We start from the raw sequence: 26,542 nt of genomic DNA, 5'->3' as shown, positions 1-26,542 counted from the left end.
CAAAACCTAACTGAACGATAGCTTAGCGGATCAGATTCAAGTAGTGCGTTGACCAGTCTCAAGAACATGCAGTCAGAAGCAAGTCAGGACATTATGTTGGAAATAGCCCAAACTGTTTTCAGGATTAACAAAGCAGGAGTAATAGTGAAAGTCATCTGGATTCCAGCCCATACTCCTAGTAAACGGAAATTAATTGGCAGACAAATATGCAAAAAGTGCAACAAAAAAATCTGAGGTAAATATGGCAGAATAGTATAGGCTTAGTAAGGCTGAAGTTAAAAGCATAATCAAAGCAGAAATGAAAAAGAAGTGGCAGGAGGATTGGAATAGGGAAGCTAAAGCTAGAATGGTATACAGTATCCAAAATAAGGTAGGAGAAATGAGAGAAAATAACAGAAATAAAAAAGAAGAGGACATTATTTTGAGAATGAGATTTGGACATACTGGACTAAATAGTACGCTTAAACATGTAAGTATTAATTGTCCTAGGTACCAGCAGGAAAGGATGATTCTGAAAGGCTAGGTAGAGAACAGATCTGATTTAATATTAAAGAAATATTACAACTGAAATCAGGGCATGTGGGGTATACAGCAGTATTAATTATTTTGGAAAAAAGCTGGGCTTATTAGAAGAATATAGAGTTTAGTTAGTATTCAAATTATGTTTATAATGATGGTAAGCCATTCTGATCCACACACACACTATTTCAGAAGGTGGCGGTATTGCACACCAAAACGTTGTTTGCCAACCGCCATAAAACGTCACAAGAAGAAGAAGAAAAAGAAGAACGATAGTTTAGCGATCGAGCTAATAGGTTCACTGTTTTGATGTTGTATTTGTTGCCTTCCACTATATTTGCACAGCGACTAAAGAGTGTAACGTTACATATTTCATATAATGGTAAGTATGAGATAAGAAGACTGTTATGACTTGACAAAGTTAGCTAGCGTTAATATAATTTGTCGACGAATAACTTAGCTAGCTAAGGTTACACGGCCGTACATCCCACAGGAGCATGTTGTGTTCAAACTTAAGTTCAGTTAACATTATATCGTTTAAATTAAGTCCTGTTAATGCCGAATAACAACGTCACAGCATTAGCTAGTTAATCAAAAATTGTTTTGACAACATAACGTTAGTGTTTATGTGGTACAAAGTAAGCTAGCGTAAGCTGGTAAACAATTTAGCTAGCTAATGCTAACTGAAACAGGTTTGTGTGTAAACAAAGCCGTTATTGACGTTAATATAACTCGGATTTTCCTCATACTGTGGGTGCTGGTTATATATATATATATATATATATATATATATATATATATATATATATATAAATATATACACGTATTTATATCTATGTGTGCTAGTTAGCTGACCAACCCCTTATATTCTGGACAGTATCCGTATTCCAACACATGAAATTATCTTTCTAGATATTAGCTAGCTACAATCCAACGTTAACGCTGATTATAATATAGTTCCCAAAGCTAGCTAACATGAAATAACAGACACTGAAACGGCTTCGTGGAATACATTGGTATGAGTTAACTACTTAAGCTATACAATCTGATCCATTAGCTTTGTTCCAAATTGTAAACCCCATGCCTTGGTCCTTACAGTGTAATAAACGGGTTTATCTTTTTCAAAAAAATGTAGGAAAAGGTGAGTCGACTAGAATTTGGTACGAAAGCAACAGGAAGAATTAGTCTGTTTCATTTCATTGGAGAGAAATGTACAGATGAAGCAATATTGAACCTGTAGGGTGGGGAGTTCAATGTAGTTACCAAGATAGGAACAATCCCCAGTTACTGGAGAAGGGTTATGCGCCCGTAAACGACTCACTTGAGTTCTTCAAAGTGAAATGCTATGCAAAATATTATTCTTATTATTCAAAATGCAGATAAAGCCTTCTGCTCTCCATGAGGAAAATGTCCTGCAGCTCAAAAATCAGTTATTAGTGGTGTTGAGTATAATTCCCCCAGTTGTAATGTGGTTTGTGATGCACTGTTGTACTTTTCAGGACAGCGAAATGTCTGACATTGACCCTGTACCAGGGCCTGAGACTAGCAGTATGGAGGGGGAGAACGCACCACTGTACTGTATCTGCCGGAAACCAGACATCAACTGCTTCATGATGTAAGTTCACAACACTGATGCTGTTGTTTTAATCATCACTGTGTATGGATGCAACAATACTCCTACATTATTTTCTTAATTTGCTTCTCTCACTGACAGTGGCTGTGATAACTGTAGTGAGTGGTTCCATGGCCATTGCATTAACATCACTGAGAAGATGGCGAAGGCAATCCGGGAATGGTATTGCATGAGATGTAGAGGTAATAAAAAAAAAAAACATCTTCTTTTATCCAAGCATTTAAGATTGCCATGCTTGTCACAAACAATCAAAATAAAAAAGACGTTGCGTTATGCTCCCTGTCACCAGATAAAAACTCCTCACTGGAAATAAAATATAGATCAAAGAAAAACCGAGAGAAGGAAGCTGAGATTGACAGAGGATCTGACAGACAGTACAGCACCCCGAGTACTCCTGACTATAAGAGTGAAAGACGGCGTGGATCTAAAGTAAGTTGTACTTCTATTCCGACCTAAATATTTAGGTTTGACGGAAATATCTAAAGAGCATCAAAACAGTACTCCTAAAATGTTATTGGGTCTTCAAAATTAAAAGTCTTCAACATGTAGCCATTTCTTACTGACACAAGGTATGCATTTCTATTAGCATTTGTATTAAATTAGTTGCTTATATAATGGACATTTACATAATTTAGTCAGTTGGATTTTTGAATTTCTTTTTCACAAGAAACGGTGATGAAGGTTACTACAAATACAATTCAAGTCAAATGGGTTCTCTTGGCATACAAGTTTTTATAACAATGTTGCCAAAGCATCAAAATACAATTTATCCAAATATTCCAACCGAACACAATAAACACAAATAATTTGTAAATATACTCGAAAAAGTCATGAATTGTATGAAGTAGTGATGCAGAAGCTACTTGCGAATCACATGACGGTGACCAGTTACATGGCAGACTTATGTAGACTGTTATCATGCCACTTTTGTTTTGCATATTGGTCAGCCATCAATTTCACTGTCTTTCATCCTCCTCAATTTCATAGTTCATTTTAAAATGAACGTGATGGAAAATATCACATTGGGTCACATCGACGCCTACTCATTTTTAAGCACTAGGTGCATATGTAGGATGTAAAGCTATGCATATTATTGTTTGATTTTGCTCAGGTGAAGCGTTCAGTCCGAATGTGTGGGGAATGTGAGCCCTGCAGAAGGACTGAGGACTGTGCCCAGTGTGACTTCTGCAAGGACATGAAGAAGTTTGGAGGCCCCAACAAAATCAGACAGAAGTGCAGGTTTAGGCAATGTGAGGTTCGAGCCAGGGTAAGTCACTTCATGTCCATTTTGTTTTCAAATAAGATTATGTCACCGAAGTGTAGAAAAATACATACATTTCTGCCCTGTTAAGTTTTTAGTTTTACTATTTTCATCTTCTTTTTGTCATTGAAAGGTCTTGAAAGTTGTAGATTTAACTACTTCTACAATACATGTAAGCTCCTACAACGATCATTTACTAGATTGTTACTCTGTAACTGGTAATACCAGTAATGCATCATTCATAAAGTATCTTGCAAGGTACCAGTTCAAAAACCTTGAGTAGTTTTTAAATGAGACTTTGAAAAACTTTAAAGATCCTTTTTTTCCCATTCCTTGAAGTGATTAGAACCTTTTGGAAACATGCAACCTGTCGCTGGTTTTGTACAGAAAATGCTGCGTGTGAAGGATGAGGAATTGTCTTTGCAAGAAAGGAGGGACAATTCCTACCACAGACGGAGACGATACTCCGAGGACTACGACAGTGAAGCGGATCTCTACCAGCAGTACAAGGCAGCAGGGCTGAAAAACAACATGGTACCATTTCACACCATCTTGGCGCATAGAAACCTGTTTATTGTAGATGCGCTCAATCAGCAGCTAAAACCTTTGATCAGGAACTGTATGTTGAGTCATTTGTTTACTATCCTCCCACCCAGGCATGGAATAGTGATGAAGATGACGAGCCGCCTTTCAGTCCTGTCATGCGTAAAAAAGCTGTGAAGGTGAAGCACGTGAAGAGACGAGAAAAGAAGTTTGACAAGAAAGTAAGTTTCCTCCCAGAAATGATCATTTTTATTTTAAGTGCTACCAAGTGTTAATATGGTCAATGGTAGTAACATTCGGTCTACTACCCCTTCTCTTTTAACTCTCCAGAAGGAGTCTCGACGCCACAAACAGAAGCAGAAGCACAAAGACAGAACCAGGTACAGTGAGAGGAGCGACCTCCGAGATAACACCGGACAGCGTCAGTGTCTTGGGCCAAGCTGTGTGGAGGCAGCAAGACCCAACTCCAAATACTGCTCTGAGGACTGTGGCATGAAGTTAGCTGCCAAGTAAGAACTCTTACTTTCACCTTTCATGCATTAGTGTGCTTCTATTAGGATAATACATTTATTTATATAGCGCTTTACATGGTACTCAAAGACACTTTTCAAAACTAGCACATATAGCAGATTAAAAACGGATGAAGCAATAAAACCCAACTAGGTCTTGACGATATGAAGAAAATCAGATATCGCGATATTCTTGACCAAATACCTCGATATCAATATTGCGCCGATATTCTAGGGTTGACAATTGGTGCTTTAACAAAATATCTTACACACTTAGATTTTAGATAAATAATCATCAGTAATGTGGATATAATGACTAAGTGGGTAAAAGCAAATAATAGAACAGCTAGAACAGTATGGTAAGTTCAGAAAAGTACAACACTTTACTGTAAGGCAACCTTTAAAACCAGGAAAAGACAACACTAATGTCATATCACAATATTACGATATACAAAATCTAAGACAAAATCTAGTCCCATATCACGATATTGATATAATATCGTGGAACATGTCTGTGAGGTACGAAGGAGCCTGGTTATGGAGGGCTTTGTGGGTGAGGAGGAGGACTCTAAACTGGATGCGTTGGGAAACGGAGCCAGTGGAGGTTCTGAAGGACGGGAGTGATGTGATCACGGGAACGGGTGTGAGGAGACGGGCAGCAGAGTTTGGGATGTATTGGAGTTGATTTAAGGCTTTTGCAGGTGAACCATAGAGGATGCTGTTGCAGTAGTCAATTCTGGAAGTAATGAATGCGTGAATCAAAGTTTCAGGCAGCAGAGAAGGTGAGTGAGAGAGACGGGCAATGTTAAAGATTTATTTTTGGGCCATTTTTAGGCCTCTATTGACAGGACAGCTGAAGAAATGAAAGGGGAGAGAGAGGTGGGAATGATATGCAGCAAAGGGCCGCAGGTTGGAGTCGAACCTGGGCCCGCTGCGTTGAGGAGTAAACCTCTATATATGGGCACCCGCTCCACCAACTGAGCTATCCAGGCGCCCAGACGGGCAATGTTTTTGAGGTGAAAGAAGGCAGTTCTGATTATTTGGTTGATGTGGTTGATGTGCCAAAAAAAAAAAGTCCCCAAAACTAGTCCCTGCGGTCGAAGCGTAACAAATTCCTCAGAAGATTCCTAGTTCTGGGGGAAAGTTTCTGCGATTGAAACACTGCCGCTAGTTCTAGAATTTAAATGCATTAAATATCATCTTTAGATTATTTTATAAACATAGAAGATTATAAAAACAGGATTAAGGAGTATTAGACTACTCAATGTACTCGTCCTGTTACTGACCACTTCTCATTCATTGTTTGATGTAATTTGCTGTTTTGTTTGAAGTCTTGTTGTGAAACTTTTTATGCTGTTGTCTTGGCCAGGACTTCCTTGTAAAAGAGATTCTGAATCTCAATGGGAATATTCCTGGTAAAATAAAGGTAACATAGAATTAATCTGTGTGCATTTTGTTCCACAGCCGGATCTATGAGATCCTCCCTCAGCGTATCCAGCAGTGGCAGCAGAGTCCCTGCATAGCCGAGGAGCACGGTAAGAAGCAGCTGGAGCGCATCCGTCGGGAACAGCAGAATGCCCGGCTGCGCCTCACGGAGATGGAGCGACGCTTCCACGAACTGGAAGGCATCATCGCCAAGGCCAAGCAGCAGGCAGTTCAGCAGGACGAGGAGGTGAGCTGACAGCAGCCTGCGTGCTTGTTCATTCAGCTACACAGCTTGTTCTGTTGTTACTGCTTTTTCCGTGATATTTCCCTGTGGGTCTTGTCAAGGTCAGGGCCAGCTTTGAAATTGTAATCTCAGGCATTCTTTGGTTATTTGAGGCTGCTGAAAAAGGTAATATTTTTTTTTGAGAAAATGCTTTGGTTCTGTGTGCAGGTGAATGAGGGTGACAGCGAGGACACAGACCTGCAGATTTTCTGTGTGTCTTGTAGTCATCCCATCAATCCAAAAGTGGCACTGAGACATATGGAGAGATGTTACGCAAAGGTGCTTATATTTAAAATTCCTGCTGCTGCCTCCAAGCATTAAATATAAACGCAGACAAAAGCATATAGGTTACTTTTAACATTTCTTTCCCTCATGATTGTCTTGACAGTATGAGAGTCAGACTTCCTTTGGTTCCATGTACCCTACAAGGATAGAAGGGTAAGAAAAAGAAATCCCTCTCCAAAGTGTATAGCAACTTTCCCTAACTTTTCCCAGTTGCTAACATGTATCTTTTTTCCACAGAGCGACTAGACTCTTCTGTGATGTGTACAATCCCCAAAGCAAAACATATTGCAAGAGGCTTCAGGTTTTGTGTCCAGAGCATTCCAGAGATCCTAAGGTCAGTGAAAACCCCTCAGCCACTTGTATGATTTACATGGTTCACTGTAAACTTAAAATATTGATAGTAATAACCTGCTAAACATTAAGTAGTGTTTAAGTGGAGATTCTTTTATTTGTTTTTCATTTGCTTGGTGACTAGATCCCAGTGGATGAGGTGTGTGGATGCCCTCTGGTGAAGAATGTGTTTGAGCTGACCGGAGACTACTGCAGGGTCTCCAAAAGGAAATGCAACAAACATTACAACTGGGAAAAGCTTAGAAGAGCAGAAGTGGACTTGGAGCGAGTCAGGGTGGTAAGTCGAACATCATGACTGTTGCTTTCGTTTTAACGGACAGAACTTCTGACATTAATTGGAAAGTCTGCATGTTTTCAATTGGAAACGTCAAAGAAAGGCCCACACCAGAAATAGAAAGTTTTTATTGATAGTGCCTCTTGGCCCTCAACCCACAATAAGGGGGGGGGGGCGATAATTATCTGACTCCCTGATGATGAATAACTTAAAACATTGATTAAACCCATTCTTCAGCTGTAAGCAGTATTTTTTTTCTCACCCACAGTGGTACAAGTTGGATGAGCTCTTTGAGCAGGAGCGTAATGTCAGGACTGCAATGACCAACAGAGCTGGTCTGCTCGCTCTGATGTTGCACCAAACTATTCAGCACGACCCCGTGACGACCGATCTCCGTAGCAACAAGGACAGGTAGTCTTGTTCTCGGAGCTGTGGATCACTGTACGTAACATGAGATTTGAGTGTTAAGGATTTCAAGTACCATTGAATGAATTCATATTTTCTAACTAGATAATTATTTTAAAATGTTTGTATGATAGTGAACTGTAAGAGGTAAATGAATATATATTTTCTTGACTGTGGTAGATCAACTGCTGCTTATTGAAAACAGCTGTTTTTGGTTTGATTGCCCTCAATAAACACCTTAAACTTGCTTTGGGTCAGATGTGTGTTTGAGTGATGTATCGTTTTTTTTTTTTTCTCCATCCTTTCTTTTGGCCTTTCAACACGTGATGTACACAGGACACTTATTATTATAATTATTACAACTGGGCTTGAAATGCAACTAAACCAAGAATGTGTGCTTTGCGTGTGCTTTAAACTGACACAGACGCCTGTTTGTATTGGGGCATTCTTCACTATCATGAGGAAGAGTACAGTACACCAGAGCAATTACTTCAAAGGGGGACAAGTTGCATGAGTATATGAGTGGAGGAAAGGCTGAGAAAGAATGCATCAAGAACAGTGAAATAACATGGATATTGCAGGAGAGGCTTTCTCTGTCGTGGTTTTTCTTCTTTCTTCAGCTTTCTATAGCTTTTACGAAATGACCACTAGTAGGTTTGTAGTTTCCAAACACTGAGATACGGAAGAACAAAACTTACTTTTAGGTATAATGTGCTTTATTTTTCGTACTGCAGACGGTACAACACAGATTTGTGTTATATTTCTACAATATTTCTCTGCCATAATCTTTCAAATCTCCCATTCTACACTCCTAATGCAATGGGATGTTCCTGATTGGTCAATAATCAGACGTGAAGCTCTCTGATTGGTATGATTTAAGACCGGGGTCTTCAACGTTTTTTAAGCCAAGGACCCCTTAACTGAAGGAGAGATGGAGCAGGGATCCCCCATACATATATGGTAAAATCAAGTTGCATATTAAATTGGGCCTACAATAAGCTGTAGGGCGGCCTAAAGTCTTTATACATATCTGTTTTGCATAGAATACTAAACTATTCAAATAGCCTAATAATTGTTGGCATGATCTTAAAAAATCTATAAAAGCGACCCAAGTGCACTCCTCAAGCTCTTTTTTCCCCTCAATAGCAGTAAATTATTTGATTTACGCAATGTTATATAAAGGTTAGTTTCCGCTGCTTTTAATTGCACCATGTGTCAACCATGGATGTATTATATCGTTGTCAACACAACACGGCTGCCATGTTGGTACAGTGATGTCTATCGAGGCAAGAAGAGGTCTATCCGCAACTAGTCTCGCATTGCCAGACGTTACTCCTCAGCCCTGCGGAATCCACTAAATACTAAACTAAATACAGAATGATTGAAGATGTAATTAATAGAAAAAGACAAAACACCAAAGTTAAAATAAAGTAGGCCTACATTTCTTCTAATCAAATTTTAGTGAAATATTCGCATTTTGCTAATTGACATATTAAGGCCCCCATGTACATTAACAACTGAGCGGTCACTGTATCAATGGGGGTAGTGTGTGGTTATGCCTGAAAGTAGAAGCATACAATATTGTTTGCATAAATGACGACACTAATTGATATAACAAATTCATTGTAATGGCAGAAAATGTTTTCCAAGTTGTGCGTCCTGTAAAGTTATGCATTACTCCGCTGGCAGTCAAGACAACCCATTTTCTACCACAGACGAACACGCTGTCAGTATGGTGCTTTAAGCCCCCAACGTCTCCTTCCAGGCAGCGCTGCGACCGTTGACTTCAAGGCACCTAACCAAAGCACGTTTTATTAGAAATGATTTGCCCTAACCATAACCATTGCCTAATCCTAGTGCTGCCTGGAAGGAGACGTCGGGGGCTTAAAACACCTATAGCGCGCACATCTAATGACCCGAGGCCGTGAAGGCAGCAGTTAAATGACAAAATGGGCTGCTGAAGATGATGAAGGCAGGATGAGAGAAGTCACTCCCTTCCGCCAGGCCAACACTAAGAGGTTTAGGAAGTGCTTCTTTTACCGGCAGGCCACTAAGGACGGACGGGATTACATTTTTATATGATTTTAATGTGACAAATCGCTTGGTTGATTGAGTGAATGATTAAGTGATTGACGAGAGAGAGTGGGAATGAGTAATGTTTGAAATGAGTAAATCTAATTAAATATGTCTCATTGAGGGGTTGTATAATGGAAATTATATTTTGCTAACTGATATAGCTACACTTTAGCTAAGATGCCTTGCTATTGTTCACTATTATGTATCGTAATTATCAATGGCAGACGTAAATAAATGTTATAAAGTGTGTCATTGTGATACACACCACTTGCCGATCACACTATCCTTTTTGTAGGCGGGGTCAGAGTTTAACAGACGGAGCAGACGGATAACGGATTAGCATCTTTGGTGTCTCGCCTTCTTTGGTTCTACAACCGTTTTCATTATTGCTAAATGCATGGAAGCTAGCTACGTTAGCTCTACCTTGTAAAGTGGTGCCAGAGGTGACTAGCGTGCCAAGGATCTGGAAAATATAGCCCTGTTTTGTTGGCCCTCCTTACCACAAACATTTGTAAACTGGTAGCGATACACTGCTCTCAACTCAGAGGAACAGTTTCATCATAGGAACGATGGAGGAACGCTGTAGCTAAAGGTGGCTAACGTTAGTCCCGCTTTCAGTTTCAGTATTTCTTCAGCTGCTGGTATGCCACTAAACTAGCTATGTATAAAGAAATAATCGCCAATATCAGAGAACCAGAGCACTTTCAGCAGTAGCAGCACGTTTAGCAGGTGAGGTTAACTTGTGTCGCTGGGGTTGTGTTTGCTGGATAATATTAGCTACAACCTAGTGCTAGCTAACGTTAGTTAACAATGGATACGCGGAAGCTCTAACGTTATACCGTGAGCTATATTTACGAAAGCTAGCGTTGAATTGATTGAAGACCTTCCGTCTCTTTAGTTTTTGTTGTAACGTTATTTTTTGGTATGTTGTGCTAATTATAACGTTTAACGTTACGTAAATGCCTGCCTATTCGGGCATTGTTATCGAGTAACGTTATAAAACAGATGTCTGAGCAGCTCGTAGTTTTAAGCTAACATTCCCGTACAGTAACCTAACATCGAGCTAGGGGTTACTATACTGGACATACGGACTGTTTAAACTTTCTAAACGGCATCGTATTTTTTTTTTTTTTTTTTTCAGGTTCAGTCATGAAAAACTAAGCAGCTGTCAACCATCCTCACGGTTCATCTGCCTGCCCAAACCTTAGTGGCCAAGGTCAAGTGGCTACATCCACGGACAATGTGAAAATACACCATGTTAAATGGGATGCAAGATCGACTGTAGAGGATATCTTATTTGTCTCCAGGAAAACAATTTGAAACGTTTGTAGCCGAAACGGGTGCATCAATGAACGAGGAACCACGTGAGAACCCGGTCCCCGGCAGAGAGCCTGTGGAAAAAGATGTGGTACAAAGCACAGCGAAGAACAGCAGCGAAGCAGAAAACACCTCTGAGGTAGCACCAACACAGGAGCCTTTTGCACCCTCAGGCAGTCTCGGAACAAAGGGAAACTCCAGCTCAGATCCTGTAAAGGAAACTCCAGGAGATGAAACGGAGGAGGCTAAGGCCACTGGTGGGGAGCCTCCTGTTGACTGGTTTGAGCCACTGGAGGATGACGATGATGGCTTTGGTAGGAATGATCCAGAGGAAGAAAGCCTGGCAGGAGAAAGTGAAAGGAGTGAGAGTGTGGCAGACAGCGAGAAGACCTTCAGAAGGATTTATCAGTAGGTTGAAAAATGTTGATTTACTCCAATCTGTGGTCATGTAATAGTGCAATATATCAAATCGTAGTTGTCAGCAGAGCCATCATATCTTGAAATGTAGTCTGATAATGAGCAGCATTATCTTTGGATTAGATTTAGATTTTTAGGGCCATGTGCAAGCATCATCATCTTTATCGCAATAGAGCTGGCAGTGGTGATGCACATGTGCTAAGATGCTGTACTAATTTTCTGACAATTCAACAGTGAGAATACTTGATTAACGGGAATGTGTACAATATTATGTACGCTAGCACAGTGGTTACAGTTAATAGCTACCTGGTAGGAAATGGAGTATAGTTATGTTATCTTATAGGTTAAATAGTCCTGTTTAGATGAACAGGTTTTTTTTTAACCTTTTGTCCTATTTGTTGAACTACTGTTGAAACAGCTCAACCCAAACCTCTAGACAACTCTGCCTCAATCTATAGAAACCAAATAGGTGTATACCACAACATAGCTTAGCATATTACCACTTTTTTCTCACGTGGTATGAAGATTTCTAACATGCATAATTTCCATCTCCTCTTTTAAATGCAGGCTTCAGCTTCCCCGCCGTAAGCGATCACATCCAGATGAAGGATGGGATGACTGGCCAATACTTGGAGAGGGTTGGAAACGCAAAGAAGTTGTCCGGCGCTCAGGTTCTAGCATAGGACAGAAGGATGTCTATTACCTGAGGTAAATACCTCCTAGTAGAAATGTAAAAAGAAAATCCCAATGTGCAGTTGTTTTCAGTTGTGTGTTAGGGCTGCGCAATATCATAATAACTGTTCAAATTTACCTCTAGGCATACTTGATGATGATAATAATAAGAAGAATAATACATTTTAGTGCCTAGATTGAGCCTAAATTGAAAATATTTGCTGTATAAGCCAGGGATGCACCGAATCCAGGATTCGGCTTCGGATTCGGCCGAATATTGGGCTTTTTGACGGGGTTCGACATAATGACGCCGCCGTTTATTACGGGAAGGTGTTTACGTAGGTGGAGCGTTCAATGCAGTAGGCTGTGAGAAAGTGAAAATGGAGCTTGTAAGCAGAAAAAGTGTTGTTTGGCAGTACTTTCAGTCAAAAGAAGGCCATTCAAGTCCAGCTACATGTTCAATTTGCAATGCCGATTTGTCTCGTGGTGGCGAGGACCCTAAACACTACACAACATCACCGCTGTTAAAACATTTGCGTATGAAACATCCGAAAGAATACGAGTTGTGCATGAAGGAATCTACAGACAGCAGCCAAAATGCAGCAACTTCAGGTACGGCAAAGGAAGGACAGTCTGTGGACGTTGTTTACTTCATTAATGTGTTTACTGTGTTAAATGGACTGAGGATGGGGATAGGATTCGGTATTCGGATTCGGCAGAATCTTAACCAGTGGATTCGGTATTCGGCCGAACCCCAAAAATCTGGATTCGGTGCATCCCTAGTATAAGCTTGTCAGATATGAGATTGTGCCGCTCTTTCTCTTTTATATGCTTGTTGTAGTACTGTAGTTTTAATACTATTTGGGTTTAAAGCGGTTGGACACAATTATCAATTTCACAGTGTCACCATGGGCTCTGGGAACTTGTGATGGTTTTTTTTTTTTTTTTTTATTTTTTACATTTTATAGACTAAAGAATTGATTAATCAAGAAAAATAAAATAATCACCAGATAAATCAATAATAAAAATAATTGTTAGTTACAGCCCTAACCAATTTTAAAAAGGGTTACATGAATAATGTTATCTTCACACTGACTGTCACTGTAGAAGCAGAAGCATGTGACTGACAACAGGATGTTGTAGTTTTTAGCGGTTGTCATCAAGCTCTTTTCAGTTGTAATTGTGTGTTATTTTTCTTTGCAGTCCGCGGGGTGATCGAGTGAGAAGTCGAGTAGAACTGATTTCAGTGCTGGAGGGAATGTTTGACTTGTCAACCTTTGAATACAAGTCGGGGAAGTTCCTAGATGGTCAAGCACCACCCATAAGAATTCGAAACAGAGCAAAGGTATTTGCCTCTTATATCACTTAAAACTTAAAACATGTAAGGTGTGTGTGTCTGTGTCTTACAGTTAGTTTTCCTCACTTTCTTATCCATTAGAAAAAAATCCGGGAGCGTTCTTCCTCTGAGTCCAGCTGGATGGAGAGAGGAGAGGGGGCCGACACTCCAGACTCCTACCACAGGCTCACCCCCAGCGTGGGGCCCAAAAACCTCTACTCCAACCAGTCAAGTTTCTCCTTGTACAGTACAATAGGAACTCCAAACGAAGGCTCTCGCAATGAGAATCCACCAGCGGAAGATAAAATTAAACTTCCCCTTCCCTCATCATCCAGAGCACTTCCGCTTCCCTCCGTAAATGGAGAAATTGGGTCAGAGGACAGCACACTGTTAGTCAATTATTTAACCCTCATTATTAAAACCACTGATGTAAATTAAAACACTTGAGTATTTCAATTTAATCAAAGGGTTTTGTTTGTGGTGAGTTGACGATATATACAGATGGACTGAGCATTATCATGTTTCCCTGCAGGGTCTGTGCCAGATGTGGTATTTCCTTCACAGGCACATGGTATGACAAACAAAGGAAGAGGCCCTGCTGTCCCAGCTGTTGGGGTATGTCAGTTTAAGACTGTTAAAGGTGCTCTTAGCGATGTTGGGTGACGTTCGAAATATTTTCAAACAAGACAAGACTAGCTCGCCCCTCTCTCCTCCTCATCCCGTCCCCTCCCCCTCCCTTCTGTGCTTCCGTGCACTAACCCCCCCCAAAATCCTTCTTGTCGGTTATTGGCTGGAACGCTGGGACACTTTTTTTTTTTTTTAAACAGTGTATTCAGGGGACAGGCAGCTCGTGGATAGTGAGGAGATGTTTGCTGTATGTGACAAAAAATGTTTAGAGCTTTAGAGCGCCTTTTAAATGTCTTGATTCTTAGGAAAATGCAGAAATAGGAGGGGGAAAAAAATGCATGGAAATAACTGTACTCATCCTACAATGTCTATTTCTTTTAAATTTCAGCAGCCTCAAAGACAAAAGAGCATCCGATGGTTCGTTTCAGAAAGGTAAAGCATTGGCTGTCAACAAGTTGTGTGAATGAACAGCTGCATTGTAGCCACTTTAACTAGCCAAATCGTTGGTCCATTGGGAACTTATCAATAACGCACAAATTAAACCATGGATTCAGAATATACACATTATGTGAATGTTTTGTTTATATGAGGAAGTTGGATTGTTGAAACTAACTGGCCGTGTAATCAAAGTTTTTACTCATCTGGCATGGAGAAAAGGTGAAAATGGGGCCGTTACATAGTCAACGCAAGCGACGCGCTCACTTTCATAGTCTACACAGCAGACACGAGCGTCGCCCCCACCAACGCATAGTATTGCGTGCATCGGTGCGCAACAAAAACTGGGATGACACATTTTGCTACGCATCGATGCATAATGGCGGCCGAAGCGTAGCGATGCGTAGCCTTGCGTATGCGTACCGATGCGTTGACTATGCAACGGCCCTAAGAATACAAAGTTCCTCAATCTATTTACGGAATTAGGATACTGATGAAAATGTGCAAATGGATATTAATAAATTACCTGCTTTTTTTTATTTCTCTACATGTCAACTGTAGTGGATTCCTTGTGGACAGTGTGTGGGATGCCACAACACAGTGAACTGTGGGCAGTGTGCCAACTGCAAGCATGGACAGCAGAGCAAAGAGTCCAGGAAGCGCCTATGTCGGAAACGCAAATGTATATGTCCTATTCGCAAGGTACGCTGCCGGGTACACAACAGTTATTCATTATTTTGATGCCAATTGTTATGTTAATTTTGCCACTTTTTCTTGGACGTTCCACCAGGACCCTGGAAGTGGAGCCTTCCTGCTGCAGAGGCCTTATAATGACATTCCTGAAACGTTTGATGACAGCATGAGTTTCCAGGTAATAAATACTTTTATAATACACTAACTCCTATTTTCCGCCAGGCGTGTCTGCGCGACCACCGTGAGCAATCGCAGCCATTCAAGTCAATGCTTGATATTCCACTAGCCGCTACTCGGAGCGTCCCAGAAGCGGCTCTCCGCTCAGCAAAAGATACGCACCAGGTCTATGATAGATAGAAAGATAGGATAACATTGATTGATTGATTATTCTTTTTTCCTACAATCGCATTAGAACGCTGTCGGAGCAGAAGCAACTTGTGTTTGCCAACATCAAGCTGACAAGAAACTCTGTGGCAGATCAAGTTTCTGATCAAAGATACTTACAAGTGCAACAGCAAGAACGCCAGGTCAGCATTGGATTTGCAGACTTCCGTTTGTCTCAGTTCTCGCCATTCTGAAAACGCAGGTCCGATGTTTACTCGTGTCTGACTCCTCTCAGGTGTTTTTTTTCGCTCACAGGCGCTAGAAGAAGTCATATAGCCACTCCAATGACTCCGAAGCTGTTCCGTTAAGGTGAATTAAGCTAAAAAAAAACGGCATAGTTCCCCTTTAAGTACTTGTAGAGACAATAAAATCTGCGAGTCGGGCAGGCAAGACGTTCGGTTCTGAGGCGCTCCCGGTGTGGTATGGCACATGGCGGAGGACAGAACAAAACTGTGGCGCAGCACAGACGCGCCTCGTGAAAAATATGGGTTACATGTTTACTATGCTTGCTGGAGCGTCAAAGGTCTCCATGTGCTGTGCTCCCAAGCCATGGTTTGTTCTTGACCTCCACATGTAAAAGCCTGTTATGATGTTGTAATAACCTTTTTTTTAAAAGCAAAGTTTCCATTGCTTGTTTGTTAATGCAATAATAATAATCAGTCTTGTATCAATAAAATACAGTGACTATTGGCTAAGAATATCCTGTTTTTCTACATGTTTACAGTCAGACATCAGACATGTTTTCAGTTATTTCACATGGTCCACAATGTGGGTTGTAATAACTGTAGTGTAATTATGCACTGGGGCTTTGGCCCAGAATATCATGAATTCATGTTCTAAAAACAACTATTTTTATTTTGCAGAGTGAAGTTACAGACTCGCAGGTAACATTTTTGTAATATGAGACCAAATTCTATTTGTGTTTAATATACTCAATATGATTGCTATACCTTGTCCTTACACCCACTGATTTGGTTTTATTCTCACAGCACCCAAGTCTCAAAAGCAGCGACACAGAGAACTTCTCAGTCAACGTGGACGTTGATGATGAGGACGACATGTCAACTGACGATGATGATGATGTGAGTTTTTTATTTTTAACCCACTGTCCTACAGACAGGAAGACATGATTGCCTAAAGTGATACAAAATCAACCAAAATCTATTTTGTAACGGTGCCGCAAAATGAACAGAAACTAGTCAAACGACATGTTCAGTACTTTTTGCTGTCTTTTTGTATGCTCAGTATAGTCATAGTTAGAATGTGGCTAATTATACAGTTTCAGTTGGAACAATAACCCATATTTACCATTCACAGCAGTGGCAAACAGAATTTTCCAGGGCCAGGTGTTTAGTTCTTGACAGGGTAAGTTTTATGAAAGGGTAGTAGTTCACTAAGCCATCATGATATTTAACCACATTTCCAATAAAGTTGGCAAAACAAAGTAGTACTAAAAATGTCCACTACTGTGATTTAAAGAGTGCCAGTAAAACCTCAAATGATGGAGAATCATGTGATAGAAATTTGGCATTATGGTTGCTCAATTTATAAAGCTGAGGAAAGTTACAGTCTCCTCATCACTTCACACAGATCAGATTTCTTTTTTTTAGGGATGTTTAAGTCGCATGCTTCAAGTCTTTTTCCATTGCACATCAACGGCACAACTTTTCCACCTCAGCAAAGCATAAAAACACTAGTGTTTCCACTCTAAAGTTTTTTAATGTACATATTGAAAGTAGTTGCGTTACAATTGATTATTTAGGTTTTTATATCTCAATGAGTGCGTTTACATGGACGTAAATAACCCTTTTTATGACAGTTTTTGGATTATCACGTTTATGTGTTTGAGCACCATTCCCCGTTTTGAGAAACTTGGATAAGCCCATGAGAAACCTAAATATATCCTATATAGGATTCTTGGTCCCTCAAAGTTGTAGTGAGTGACAGTGACAGGCAGGCAGTGGCCACTCTTAAAGACGTACTATGTAGTGATACTTTTGTACGTGTCAGCCTATTTTGTTTAACGATAACATTACGCCTATAACGTAACTAGTTTGTCCCTGTTATTATACTTCTCAAGAAAGGGGAAATAGTTTGGATGTATATTCCTGGGTAAAATGTTTCCCAGGATTAAACCCTGCAGGGCATATTGAAATATCACTTCTCTACACGTTTGGGCTACATGCTTATGATTGTTGAACAGGCGAAGTATTGTCTTTTTACTCGCGAAGGTTTTATTGCACATACAGTAACTCCAAACACCAAAACGTTAAAGGCCCAGACACCTTTTCTGCCTTTTCTGCCGACGGCCAAACGTCGGCAGAAAAGGCATTTGGACTGATCAGTCTCACCAAATTGGTCAAAAAAGTGCCTCGGAACACACCAAAGCGACAAGACGTAATACGTCTCCATAACAGCAGGCGGCGCTAATCTGTATTGTCGCCCAAAAATGAAAACCGGCAGCTGATTGGACGAACGGGTCACGTGGGTCTGGTTTCTCTGGAAATTCAAAGACACACTGTCATGGCGGCTCGTTCAGAATACGTTCTCATATTTTACTAAAATAGTTCACCGAAACGTGTTTCTGAAAACATTTTACGCGAGAAATAGGCCATGCAGTTGCTGAATCTGTGTTGATTTCAGATCAACAAAGGTCAGTTAAAAAGAGTCACGCTCATTCTGCTCGCCGTTTCCAGGTTAGCACTCTACCAATCAGATGGGTTATTTGAGTCTGAGTGCCGGCAGTGCCTGCCCCGCTGATTCTACATGTGAAATCGGCCAAAATGAAGTCCGACGGCCCCTCGGACGGACGATGGCACGGAACCCCCCGAACAGACTCGAGTCACTGACCTCGCCAGACTGTCCGGTTTTTTTCGACGTTTTTGACGCCTTTTTTTCACAGTTTGTTTTTGCTTTTTCCAACGTTTTAAATTGTAAAATTTTTCTTCTACACATTTTCAGCGCTTATTTCTACGTCCCATTTTTTCTGATATGAAACAAAAATTAAAAACTGGTCAATGTGACCCGAAGTCAACACAAGGGTTAAGAGTAACGCTACCGATAAAAGAGCTATTAGAGCCGGCTCCCGTCAGAGTGAGAGCCGATTAACGTGATATATTTGTTAAATACGACCCAGAAACATTTCACTTTAGTAATAACTAGGGATGCACCGAATCCAGATTTTTGGGGTTCGGCTGAGTACCGAATCCACTGGTTAAGATTCTGCCAAATCCGAAACTGAATACAGAATCCTCCTCCCATCCTCAGTCCATTAACACAGTAAACACATTAATGAAGTAAGCAACGTCCACAGCCTCTGAAATAGGTAAATGTAACAACTTAATGTTGAATTCACACGCTCTTTTCACATCGTAGGAAAGCACATCGCTATCGCCGCATTTCTTTTCGGTAACCAGTGTATGATGAAGGCATGTTGGGTGAAATTAGAAAGCTAACGTTGGCTAACGAGCAGCAGCCGGTCGTATGGTGCTATCATTTGCTGAGAGAACGGCTGACAGCCCGGGAGAGGCACTGTCTGGTTAACACAAGTTTTTAGCTGTGACTGTCCTTCCTTTGCCGTACCTGGGGTTGCTGCGTTTTGACTGCTGTCTGTGGATTCCTTCATGCGCGGCTCGTATTCTTTCGGATGTTTCACGCGCAGCTGTTTTGGCAGTGGCGATGTTGTGTGTTGTTTGGGGTCCTTGCCGCTGCGGGACAGGTCGGCATTGCGGGTTGGGCGTGTGGCTCAGCTTCTTTTGGCTGGGGGTGCTGCCGGGCTGCACTTTTTCTGCTTGCGAGTTCCTTTTTCACTTTCTCACAGCCTACTGCATTGAACGGTCCACCTACGTAAACACCTTCCCGTAATCAACGGTGGCGTCATTACGTCGACCAGCGCAGAGCGCGTAGTGCAAGCGTAGGGTTAGGTTCAGCAGAAACCGAACCCCGTCAAAAAGCCCAATATTCGACCGAATCCGATCCTGGATTTGGTGCATCCCTAAGAGCCAGGCATGGTTTAGACTATTTTGTGTGCCGGTTGCGCTAAAAAACTGAATATGACTGAACAAATAATTCACTTTTGACGGCAATAGCTCTTGGACAGTGCAGCTGCGCCAGGTGGAATCCTGGAATCCAGGTCGGCAAGCACCAGCAGCCTCTGAACTGAGTGTCCTTAAACTTTAATAATTCCAGTTTAGATGTCCCATCACAAGTCATGTTTCCATTCACCTATTTTGAAGCGTTGCATTAGAAAAGCTGAATGGAGACGGCAAAATTCAATCAAACTTCAATTGCGCAAAAACATTTTTACACTCTTTTCAGGTGGTTTTTGCCTTTGTCGAAAAGAGTTGATTGGCTAAATGGGATGCCGAATAAACTCACTTTTAACTCACAGCCTTGCCGGCAATTGTTGCCAGTGGCCCCTCGCTGTATTGACCCAAAAAATTGCGGCCAAAAACTTTTTTCCCCATAGGCCACTATTGTAAAAGAGACGTCTGTAAATCTGTTTTGACACTTCGAACTGAAACCTCCAGATTTTTCAATCCATGGACTTTTTTTATTTGACAAACTTTCCTGAAGCTGAGAAAAGTGATTTACAAACCTGTGACGTTACCACAATGTCATGTAAAATACAGACCGTTATAGAAGTGGCCAAATCAGTCTCTAATCTTACTGAAAATGTCTCATATCAGATGCCTCATTTAGGCTAATTAGGAGATAATGCTGTGATGTTAATATCTCATTAAATACAGGTTTGTTCACTTCTTTACTTTGACCTGAGGAAGACCATCTGTGGCTGGAACACATCAGTCATGTCCACATGAAATAAAAGCAGTTTGTCTTTATAAATCTCATAAATTTCTAAAAATCTACTCGAGTAAGAGTACAAAGTACGCTGCATTAAAGCTTTAGTGCGTAACTTTTTGATATTATTGAACGTCCGTTACATTCAAGCCATTGCCAAATGAGTTGCTACAAAGCTAATTAAGACTATCAGCTCCACACAACTCTCTCTGGATTTCTCAGTATGGCTGTGTTCAGAAGATTGTGTCGTACGGTGACTTTCCCGCGCAGAAACTTGTGTAAAGATAATTACCTTTTCTGAAGAGTCCATGTTTGTTTTTTTAATCCTCCGTGTTCTCTTTGGCTACTAGCAACTGCGTGGAGGAGGGGTGGGGGCGGTGCGCAATCGCGGAAGGCTGTATCATGTGGGCGCGCCGACAGCGTTGTTGTCATTACTTAGAATTCCTAATGGGGGCGAACGAAACTACGCACTGTAGCTTTACAACTACTCATGTAAGGTACATGTAACGGAGTAAATGTAACTTGTTACTATCCACCTCTGATGAGTGTTTGTGTGTGGTTTGTACAAAGAGATTTCTTATAAGTCATCTGTGTCAACATTAATTTTGCCACTGGCAGTGTTGCATTAAAATGTCTCTCTCTTTTTTTTTATTATACACTTGACTTGCCCTTAGTGGCATAAGAAGCGGAAGCGACGGTCCTGTGGGGAATGCAAAGCCTGCCTCTGCAGGAAAGACTGTGGTACGTGTGATTTCTGTATAGACAAACCAAAGTTTGGTGGCAGCAACAAGAAGAGGCAGAAGTGTCGACTACGTCAGTGTCAGAGACAGGCAATGGTAAGAACCTAGTGATCGTCGATGCATTTATTGTTTCTTGCAGTAATGACGTAATAGTGTTGATTTTTAAATATCTTTCTGCAACATTTGGCAGAGACACTTGCTGCCTTTCCAGATGGGACAAGGTGACTATGGGCCAGATGGCTCAATGCTGCCGGGCAGGCCTAGACCTCACTACACATACAGTCGGAAGTCAGGTTTAAAGAAAAACAAAGGGCCGCTGTCTGGCTTGGACTTAACTGACAATGAAGATGAGGACAGTAACTTACAAGCAGTGAGTTCCCAATACCTTTAGTGATAAAATATTTGTATTGTTTCTATTTTCATTTTAAAATAAAACCTCAAATTTAAGGAAGAATTTGTGCTTTCTTATTACTTGCTTATGTTTCACTGCTGTAGATGAACTGGAGCTCTGAACCTGCCAGTGGTAGCAAACACACGTATGAACTGAATGTGAGAAACCAATCATCTATGCAGGTTTGAAAATAGATTATTATTTACAGTTATTTGCCACCTAATGCTTATCTCACCAAACAGAATGTCAACTTAATTTTGTCTTTCGGCAGTTGAATTATTTGGATTTCAGACAGCAGAATGGACTGTCTGACAGAGTTCCTCACTTCAGCAACCACAACAACTCTGAACTAGTAAGTTTATATTCCGTCTTTTTTTGTTTTGTTTTAGTTTAATTGTATTGGTAGTGTGGCTTTGTTTTGACTTTAGGAGCCTTTTGCATGAGATGTCCAACAGCTCTTTCGTAGATGGTAGAATTTTTCTGGCTGATGTACACATTGTTGCTGCTCGATGGTTAATGGCACTATCCCTGACTGATCATCAGGCCCAAACGGAATCTCAGAATTTTTGAAATGTTTTTATATATTTCTATATATATATATATATATATATATATATATATATATATATATATATATATATTTTTTATACAGTTTTCAGCGGTGATCCAGAATGAAAATCTGTGGAATTTAGCACTGTTTTTCTGCTAGTGGTGGTTTTTGATGATGTTTTTTGTCATGTGGCAAATCTGCAGAATTCTGCGTCCACAGATTCCGTGTGGCTCTGCTGTTCATGTGTCATCATGGCCTCCTGCTTACACTTCCTTTCACAAACACTTCTGGCACCTTGTCCATTTCCTGTTTCTGTTGTCATGAAACATGCTGTTCTTTGGCCTGTGGGTTAGTGTTATGCATCCAGGCCTGGTTCATACATTTTTTTTATTTATTTTTTTACCAGTCCATGGTAATTGCAATCTGTACCTCTGTTCCATTCGGGTCGATGAATCGTTGTTTATCTGTTGTCTTGTCTCAAGTGGTAGTGGTCCATCTCCCGCTGTCCTCTGTTGTCTTGTGGGTATGTTAATGTCACAGTACATATGTTAATGTTGGGGGGCATTTTTGCCTTTGACAGTGTAGATACAGGAAGCACGAAGAGAGAAGGAGAGGGGTGTGAAATGCAACAAAGGCAAACAGAATTGAACTGGGGATGTTGCAGTTATATGCTGCGTGCTGTTGAATATGCAGGACTGTTGTATTAAACTGCATTAGTTTTAGCTAGCTGTACCTAATAAACCTTTCCAACTGTAAAATGTACCTGTAAAGTATCACGGGGTATCTACCCAATGATTTGATACATGGTCCATGATCTAATACAAGCGATGGAGACATTTGTAACAACTGACGCTCTGCAGTTTAAAGCAAATTTGATGCAGCTGAAATTCAATTTAAGTTCTGCAAAGGTTTTCACTGTCTGCAGTTGTAGTTAAGTTGAGCTCGTGTGGCCGGGTTGGTTCGGTGGGTGGAGCAGGTGCACATATATTTAGAGGTTTAGGTTTGTGCCTCGACGCAGAGGTCGGGGGTTCGACTCCGACCTGTGGCGATTTCCTGCATGTCTTCCCCCTCTCTCTCCCCTTTCTCACCTGTCCTGTCCATTAAGGGCGGAAAAGCCCCAAAAAAATTCTTTTAAAAAAACAGTTGAGCTCATGAGTTCACCCTTATCAATGCAGGACCAGCTAAGCAGATGGGATGCAGACAGATCACACGCAGGTAGAGATGTTCCAAAGCATGGTGAAGTAGAAGATGAAGAAGAGGAAGAAGAAGAAGAGTTCCCCATGGTAAGTGTCCTGTTGAGACGTTTTAATATTTTTTATATATATATAGTGTATATTTTTATATATTGTGTATTCAGTGAGACAACTTTTGTGTATTTATTTTCACTCCACTCTGTTGCTGTGCAGATCACACAGATCTTCAGTTTGGCTGATAACCCATCTGGGAGTGGTGCGGACATGGAAAACCAGCTAATGAAACTGCTACACTCTTTGCGCTCCACTGTAATGCCAATCCTATGGTATGCCATCATGGTGGAGGGCCCGCAGATACAGCTCATCCAGTGTTGTAAACAGTCCAACCTGACAGACACCATGGTGCTGATCGACCCAGGCTTCTGCTATCAAGTCACCGTCCAAAAGCAGCCGCTGCTCCCCACCCACCCGCTGTACGACCACTACCCAGCCCACTTAACCTCTGTGACTGATGTGATCAATCTGCTTTTGGGCCTGGAGAAGTACATTGTGTGCCAGGGACTGCCCCCCAAAGAGCCTTTATCTAATACAGACCCAATAATACTGGAGCGGGCATCAACATGTGATTTCTTAGTTAAGAGGAACGTGAGCAGATGTACTAACTGCAGAGCGCTGCAAGGACTTTAACTTCAGCAGAGACAGGAGATCTGTGACCACAGTGGAGACCACTTGTTCTCCGGGCAACTTTGTGCTGTTTTCTTAATACTGTTTCAGTTCTTTTGGTGATAATATCTATGAAATCTTTACAGATTTACCTCCATACTGTAATAGGAGGATTTGATTATTTGAAGAATCACCAAAGGCATTCCAGGAGCTGTGATGTTATGATCAAGGCATATTTCTTCCCACATGTCTTCTGTTGATCTTGGTGTAGGGCTTCTCTTCATGACTGTTACTGTATGTCAGATGTTGGGCAGTGATGGGTGGAGCTGAAATCCATTAGCCCACTGTGTGGTTAGTGTTCTGTTGGTTGATTGACACTCTTACTTGAGGAATCAATAACCCTAACCCCCACCATACACTTTTGTGAAGGTGTTTAACCCCAGATGTTCTCTCTTTCTCACCCCAAAAATGAAGCTAAAATTCTGAGCAATTAACCGTCTTATCTTTTCACCAGCAACATTGGACACTGTGTCAGCAATGTTGCCATATCTAATGGAGTTAACCAGCAGCCTGAAGTCTTTTGGACACAGTCATTTTCCACCTCTGTCATGTTGTAGTGATCACAATATAATTACTCTGATCACTTGAAGTTGCTTTGGTAATGTTTGCTTCACTTCATTTTTTTGTTTTGTTATATTCACCCCAAAAAAAGTGTTGTTGAACGTGTTGCAACACTTTTTTTTGCTATACTGGCAGTGTTTATAAAAATGTATTCATCGCCATGTGCACTTATGATTTTCTAATTGAATCTGAGTGGATGTAAAAAATAAAAAAAGAAGAAGCAAAATGTGGAATATAAACGTCTTCAAATTGACCAAAATAAAACAAATATAAAACCCAGTGAGTGAGGGCCTAAATATTCACCTTCTTCACTCGAACCTGAATCATTAGAGGGGAATATAATTTGTTTTAAAAGTCCCACAATGTGTAGAATTTAGCAAGTCTAACATATCTACAACAAAACTACTAAAAAGCACCAATCAGGAAGGATACTAGAATATTTTCAAGACTCCAAATATCTCATTGAGCATAAAGGTCAGTCATGACCTACATGACTGGTTGGGAGACAGCATTCAGACTGTTGCTTTAACAGTTGCAGCTTCATGCCAGAGAGGCAAAGAGAATCGCCACTATTAAGAAACATCTCGCACATCTGAGGTAGTGAGAGACCGAAGCCAAGTTGAATGAAGGTTCTATGGTCGTATTAAAAACAGCAATGTTATTGTCCTGGACTTCAGACATCCGTTATCTTTAACAATTAACTGCAGGCCTTGAAAAGTCCCCAAATAACCTGGCCGAGGGTATTGACTCGACGTGAGTTGAATACTTCAGCGGTCATTTAGATTATGTGATATATTTGTAATACTTTTGATCAATTTAATATCTTTTTTTCAGATTATCACTGTCAGCTTTTTAAAAGTGATGCAGTAAAGCTACTCTGTTGTCAGATTTAAAAATGAATGAACGTTTTACAACTCGCAAATTAAATGTATTTAACACTGCTTAGTAAATATTCTTCCTAGGGCTGGGCAAAATATCTATATATCGACATCGTGATATGAGACTAGGTATCGTATTTGATTTTGGATGTTGTAATATGGCTTCAGTTTAGTCTTTTCCTGGTTTAAAGGTTACAGTGAAGTGATGTAATTTTCTGAACTCACCCAGACTATTGTAGCCGTTCTGTTATTTGCTTCTAACCACTTATTCATTATATCCACTTTACTGATGATCATTTATCTTATATTGTCAACCCATTGTCAACAATATCGTCGCAGTATTGACATTGACGTATTTGGTCAATAATACGGTGATATCTGATTTACTACATATCGCCCAGCCCTAATCTCTCCCGTAGACAATATTATATTAGCAGAAAGCGATCAGAATCTTTTCCACATTCATCATAATTTTTAGACTGTGGCTGAGGCTTTTGCACTCAGTGAGACAGCAGATGGTATTATAATTTATTGGCAGATTCAACATCTGACATATGGTCAAATTTAATAATACTGAGATCAGAGTACTTCCTTTAGTATAATGCTTTGTAGAATGTATTTCCCAAAATGATATCTTTAAATGAAACTGCTGGTGTAGCCAAAACTCATCTTTATAGATGGCATTTTTTATTTATTAGGATGTTTTTCCATTTCTGTTTTTGACTAGTATGATTATTGGTATTGGTAAATTGTATAGGAATTATATTTTTCTCCAGCCCCCCTCTCCATTGGGATGTTTATGCAGTAACGCAATGACTTTCTTGAAATGAAAAGTTTGGGATCAGTTAATATTTCTTAAAAAAAAGCTATTGTCATTTAGTATTTGAATTAAAACCTTAAAGAATTGAAACAAACTTTGTTTTTCTGAAGGCAGTGTGCAAATAAACTTGTCTTGTCTTTTTATAATATTTATCAAATATATCGGATGGACCTTCTGTTTCTGAAACATCTTGAGAAAAAATAATTCAGTCAACTGACTGAAACATGGAAGCCTGATGTTTTATATATATGACCACCACAACAACTTCATGTACATACAGTATCTAGCTGTTTATTCCCTATTTGTGTAGGGTATATGATGTGATGGGACTACAATAAGCTGAGCCAGATAATATGTCAGTGACTGTCAGAATGGTTTACTTGTTGGTTGAGTTATCGGTTTTTATTATTAATCATTGTTTCAATGGGAACCACAGCTATA

The 26,542-nt window shown here is 40.4% G+C and overlaps 2 protein-coding genes across 10 annotated transcripts; both read left to right on the top strand.

Annotated features, from left to right (window-relative positions):
- Positions 1 to 749: 749 nt before the first annotated feature.
- Positions 750 to 7,735, top strand: cxxc1b (CXXC finger protein 1b). Of its 4 annotated transcripts, none has more exons than XM_078247807.1 (15): positions 750 to 901; positions 2,019 to 2,134; positions 2,234 to 2,334; positions 2,442 to 2,581; positions 3,264 to 3,419; positions 3,547 to 3,585; positions 3,801 to 3,947; positions 4,070 to 4,177; positions 4,287 to 4,465; positions 5,930 to 6,137; positions 6,342 to 6,452; positions 6,562 to 6,611; positions 6,696 to 6,792; positions 6,934 to 7,086; positions 7,352 to 7,735. In XM_078247807.1, exons 1-15 carry the CDS (start codon positions 899 to 901, stop codon positions 7,496 to 7,498), a joined length of 1,755 nt encoding a protein of 584 aa, XP_078103933.1. In that variant the 5' UTR covers positions 750 to 898; the 3' UTR covers positions 7,499 to 7,735. The 4 variants fall into 4 exon arrangements, with proteins under 4 accessions (XP_078103933.1, XP_078103932.1, XP_078103934.1 ...); XM_078247806.1 differs by having other exon boundaries at positions 2,415 to 2,581; XM_078247808.1 differs by lacking the exon at positions 3,547 to 3,585 and having other exon boundaries at positions 2,415 to 2,581.
- Positions 7,736 to 9,906: 2,171 nt separating this feature from the next.
- mbd1b (methyl-CpG binding domain protein 1b) lies at positions 9,907 to 24,682 on the top strand. 6 transcript variants are annotated; one of them, XM_078247805.1, is made up of 17 exons: positions 9,907 to 10,293; positions 10,706 to 11,289; positions 11,866 to 12,006; positions 13,174 to 13,315; positions 13,409 to 13,677; positions 13,839 to 13,921; positions 14,322 to 14,365; positions 14,930 to 15,070; positions 15,159 to 15,239; positions 16,309 to 16,329; positions 16,435 to 16,527; positions 20,920 to 21,081; positions 21,176 to 21,355; positions 21,481 to 21,558; positions 21,648 to 21,728; positions 23,102 to 23,209; positions 23,333 to 24,682. In XM_078247805.1, the coding sequence occupies exons 2-17, from the start codon at positions 10,913 to 10,915 to the stop codon at positions 23,804 to 23,806; spliced, it is 2,475 nt and encodes an 824-aa protein (XP_078103931.1). In that variant the 5' UTR covers positions 9,907 to 10,293; positions 10,706 to 10,912; the 3' UTR covers positions 23,807 to 24,682. The 6 variants fall into 6 exon arrangements, with proteins under 6 accessions (XP_078103931.1, XP_078103928.1, XP_078103930.1 ...); XM_078247802.1 differs by having other exon boundaries at positions 13,409 to 13,695; positions 14,325 to 14,365; XM_078247804.1 differs by having other exon boundaries at positions 13,409 to 13,695; positions 20,932 to 21,081.
- Positions 24,683 to 26,542: the final 1,860 nt, after the last annotated feature.

Source organism: Sander vitreus, chromosome 4 (genome assembly GCF_031162955.1).
Source record: "Sander vitreus isolate 19-12246 chromosome 4, sanVit1, whole genome shotgun sequence".
Taxonomy (NCBI): domain Eukaryota; kingdom Metazoa; phylum Chordata; class Actinopteri; order Perciformes; family Percidae; genus Sander; species Sander vitreus.
This window is presented reverse-complemented; position numbering and strand designations above follow the sequence as displayed.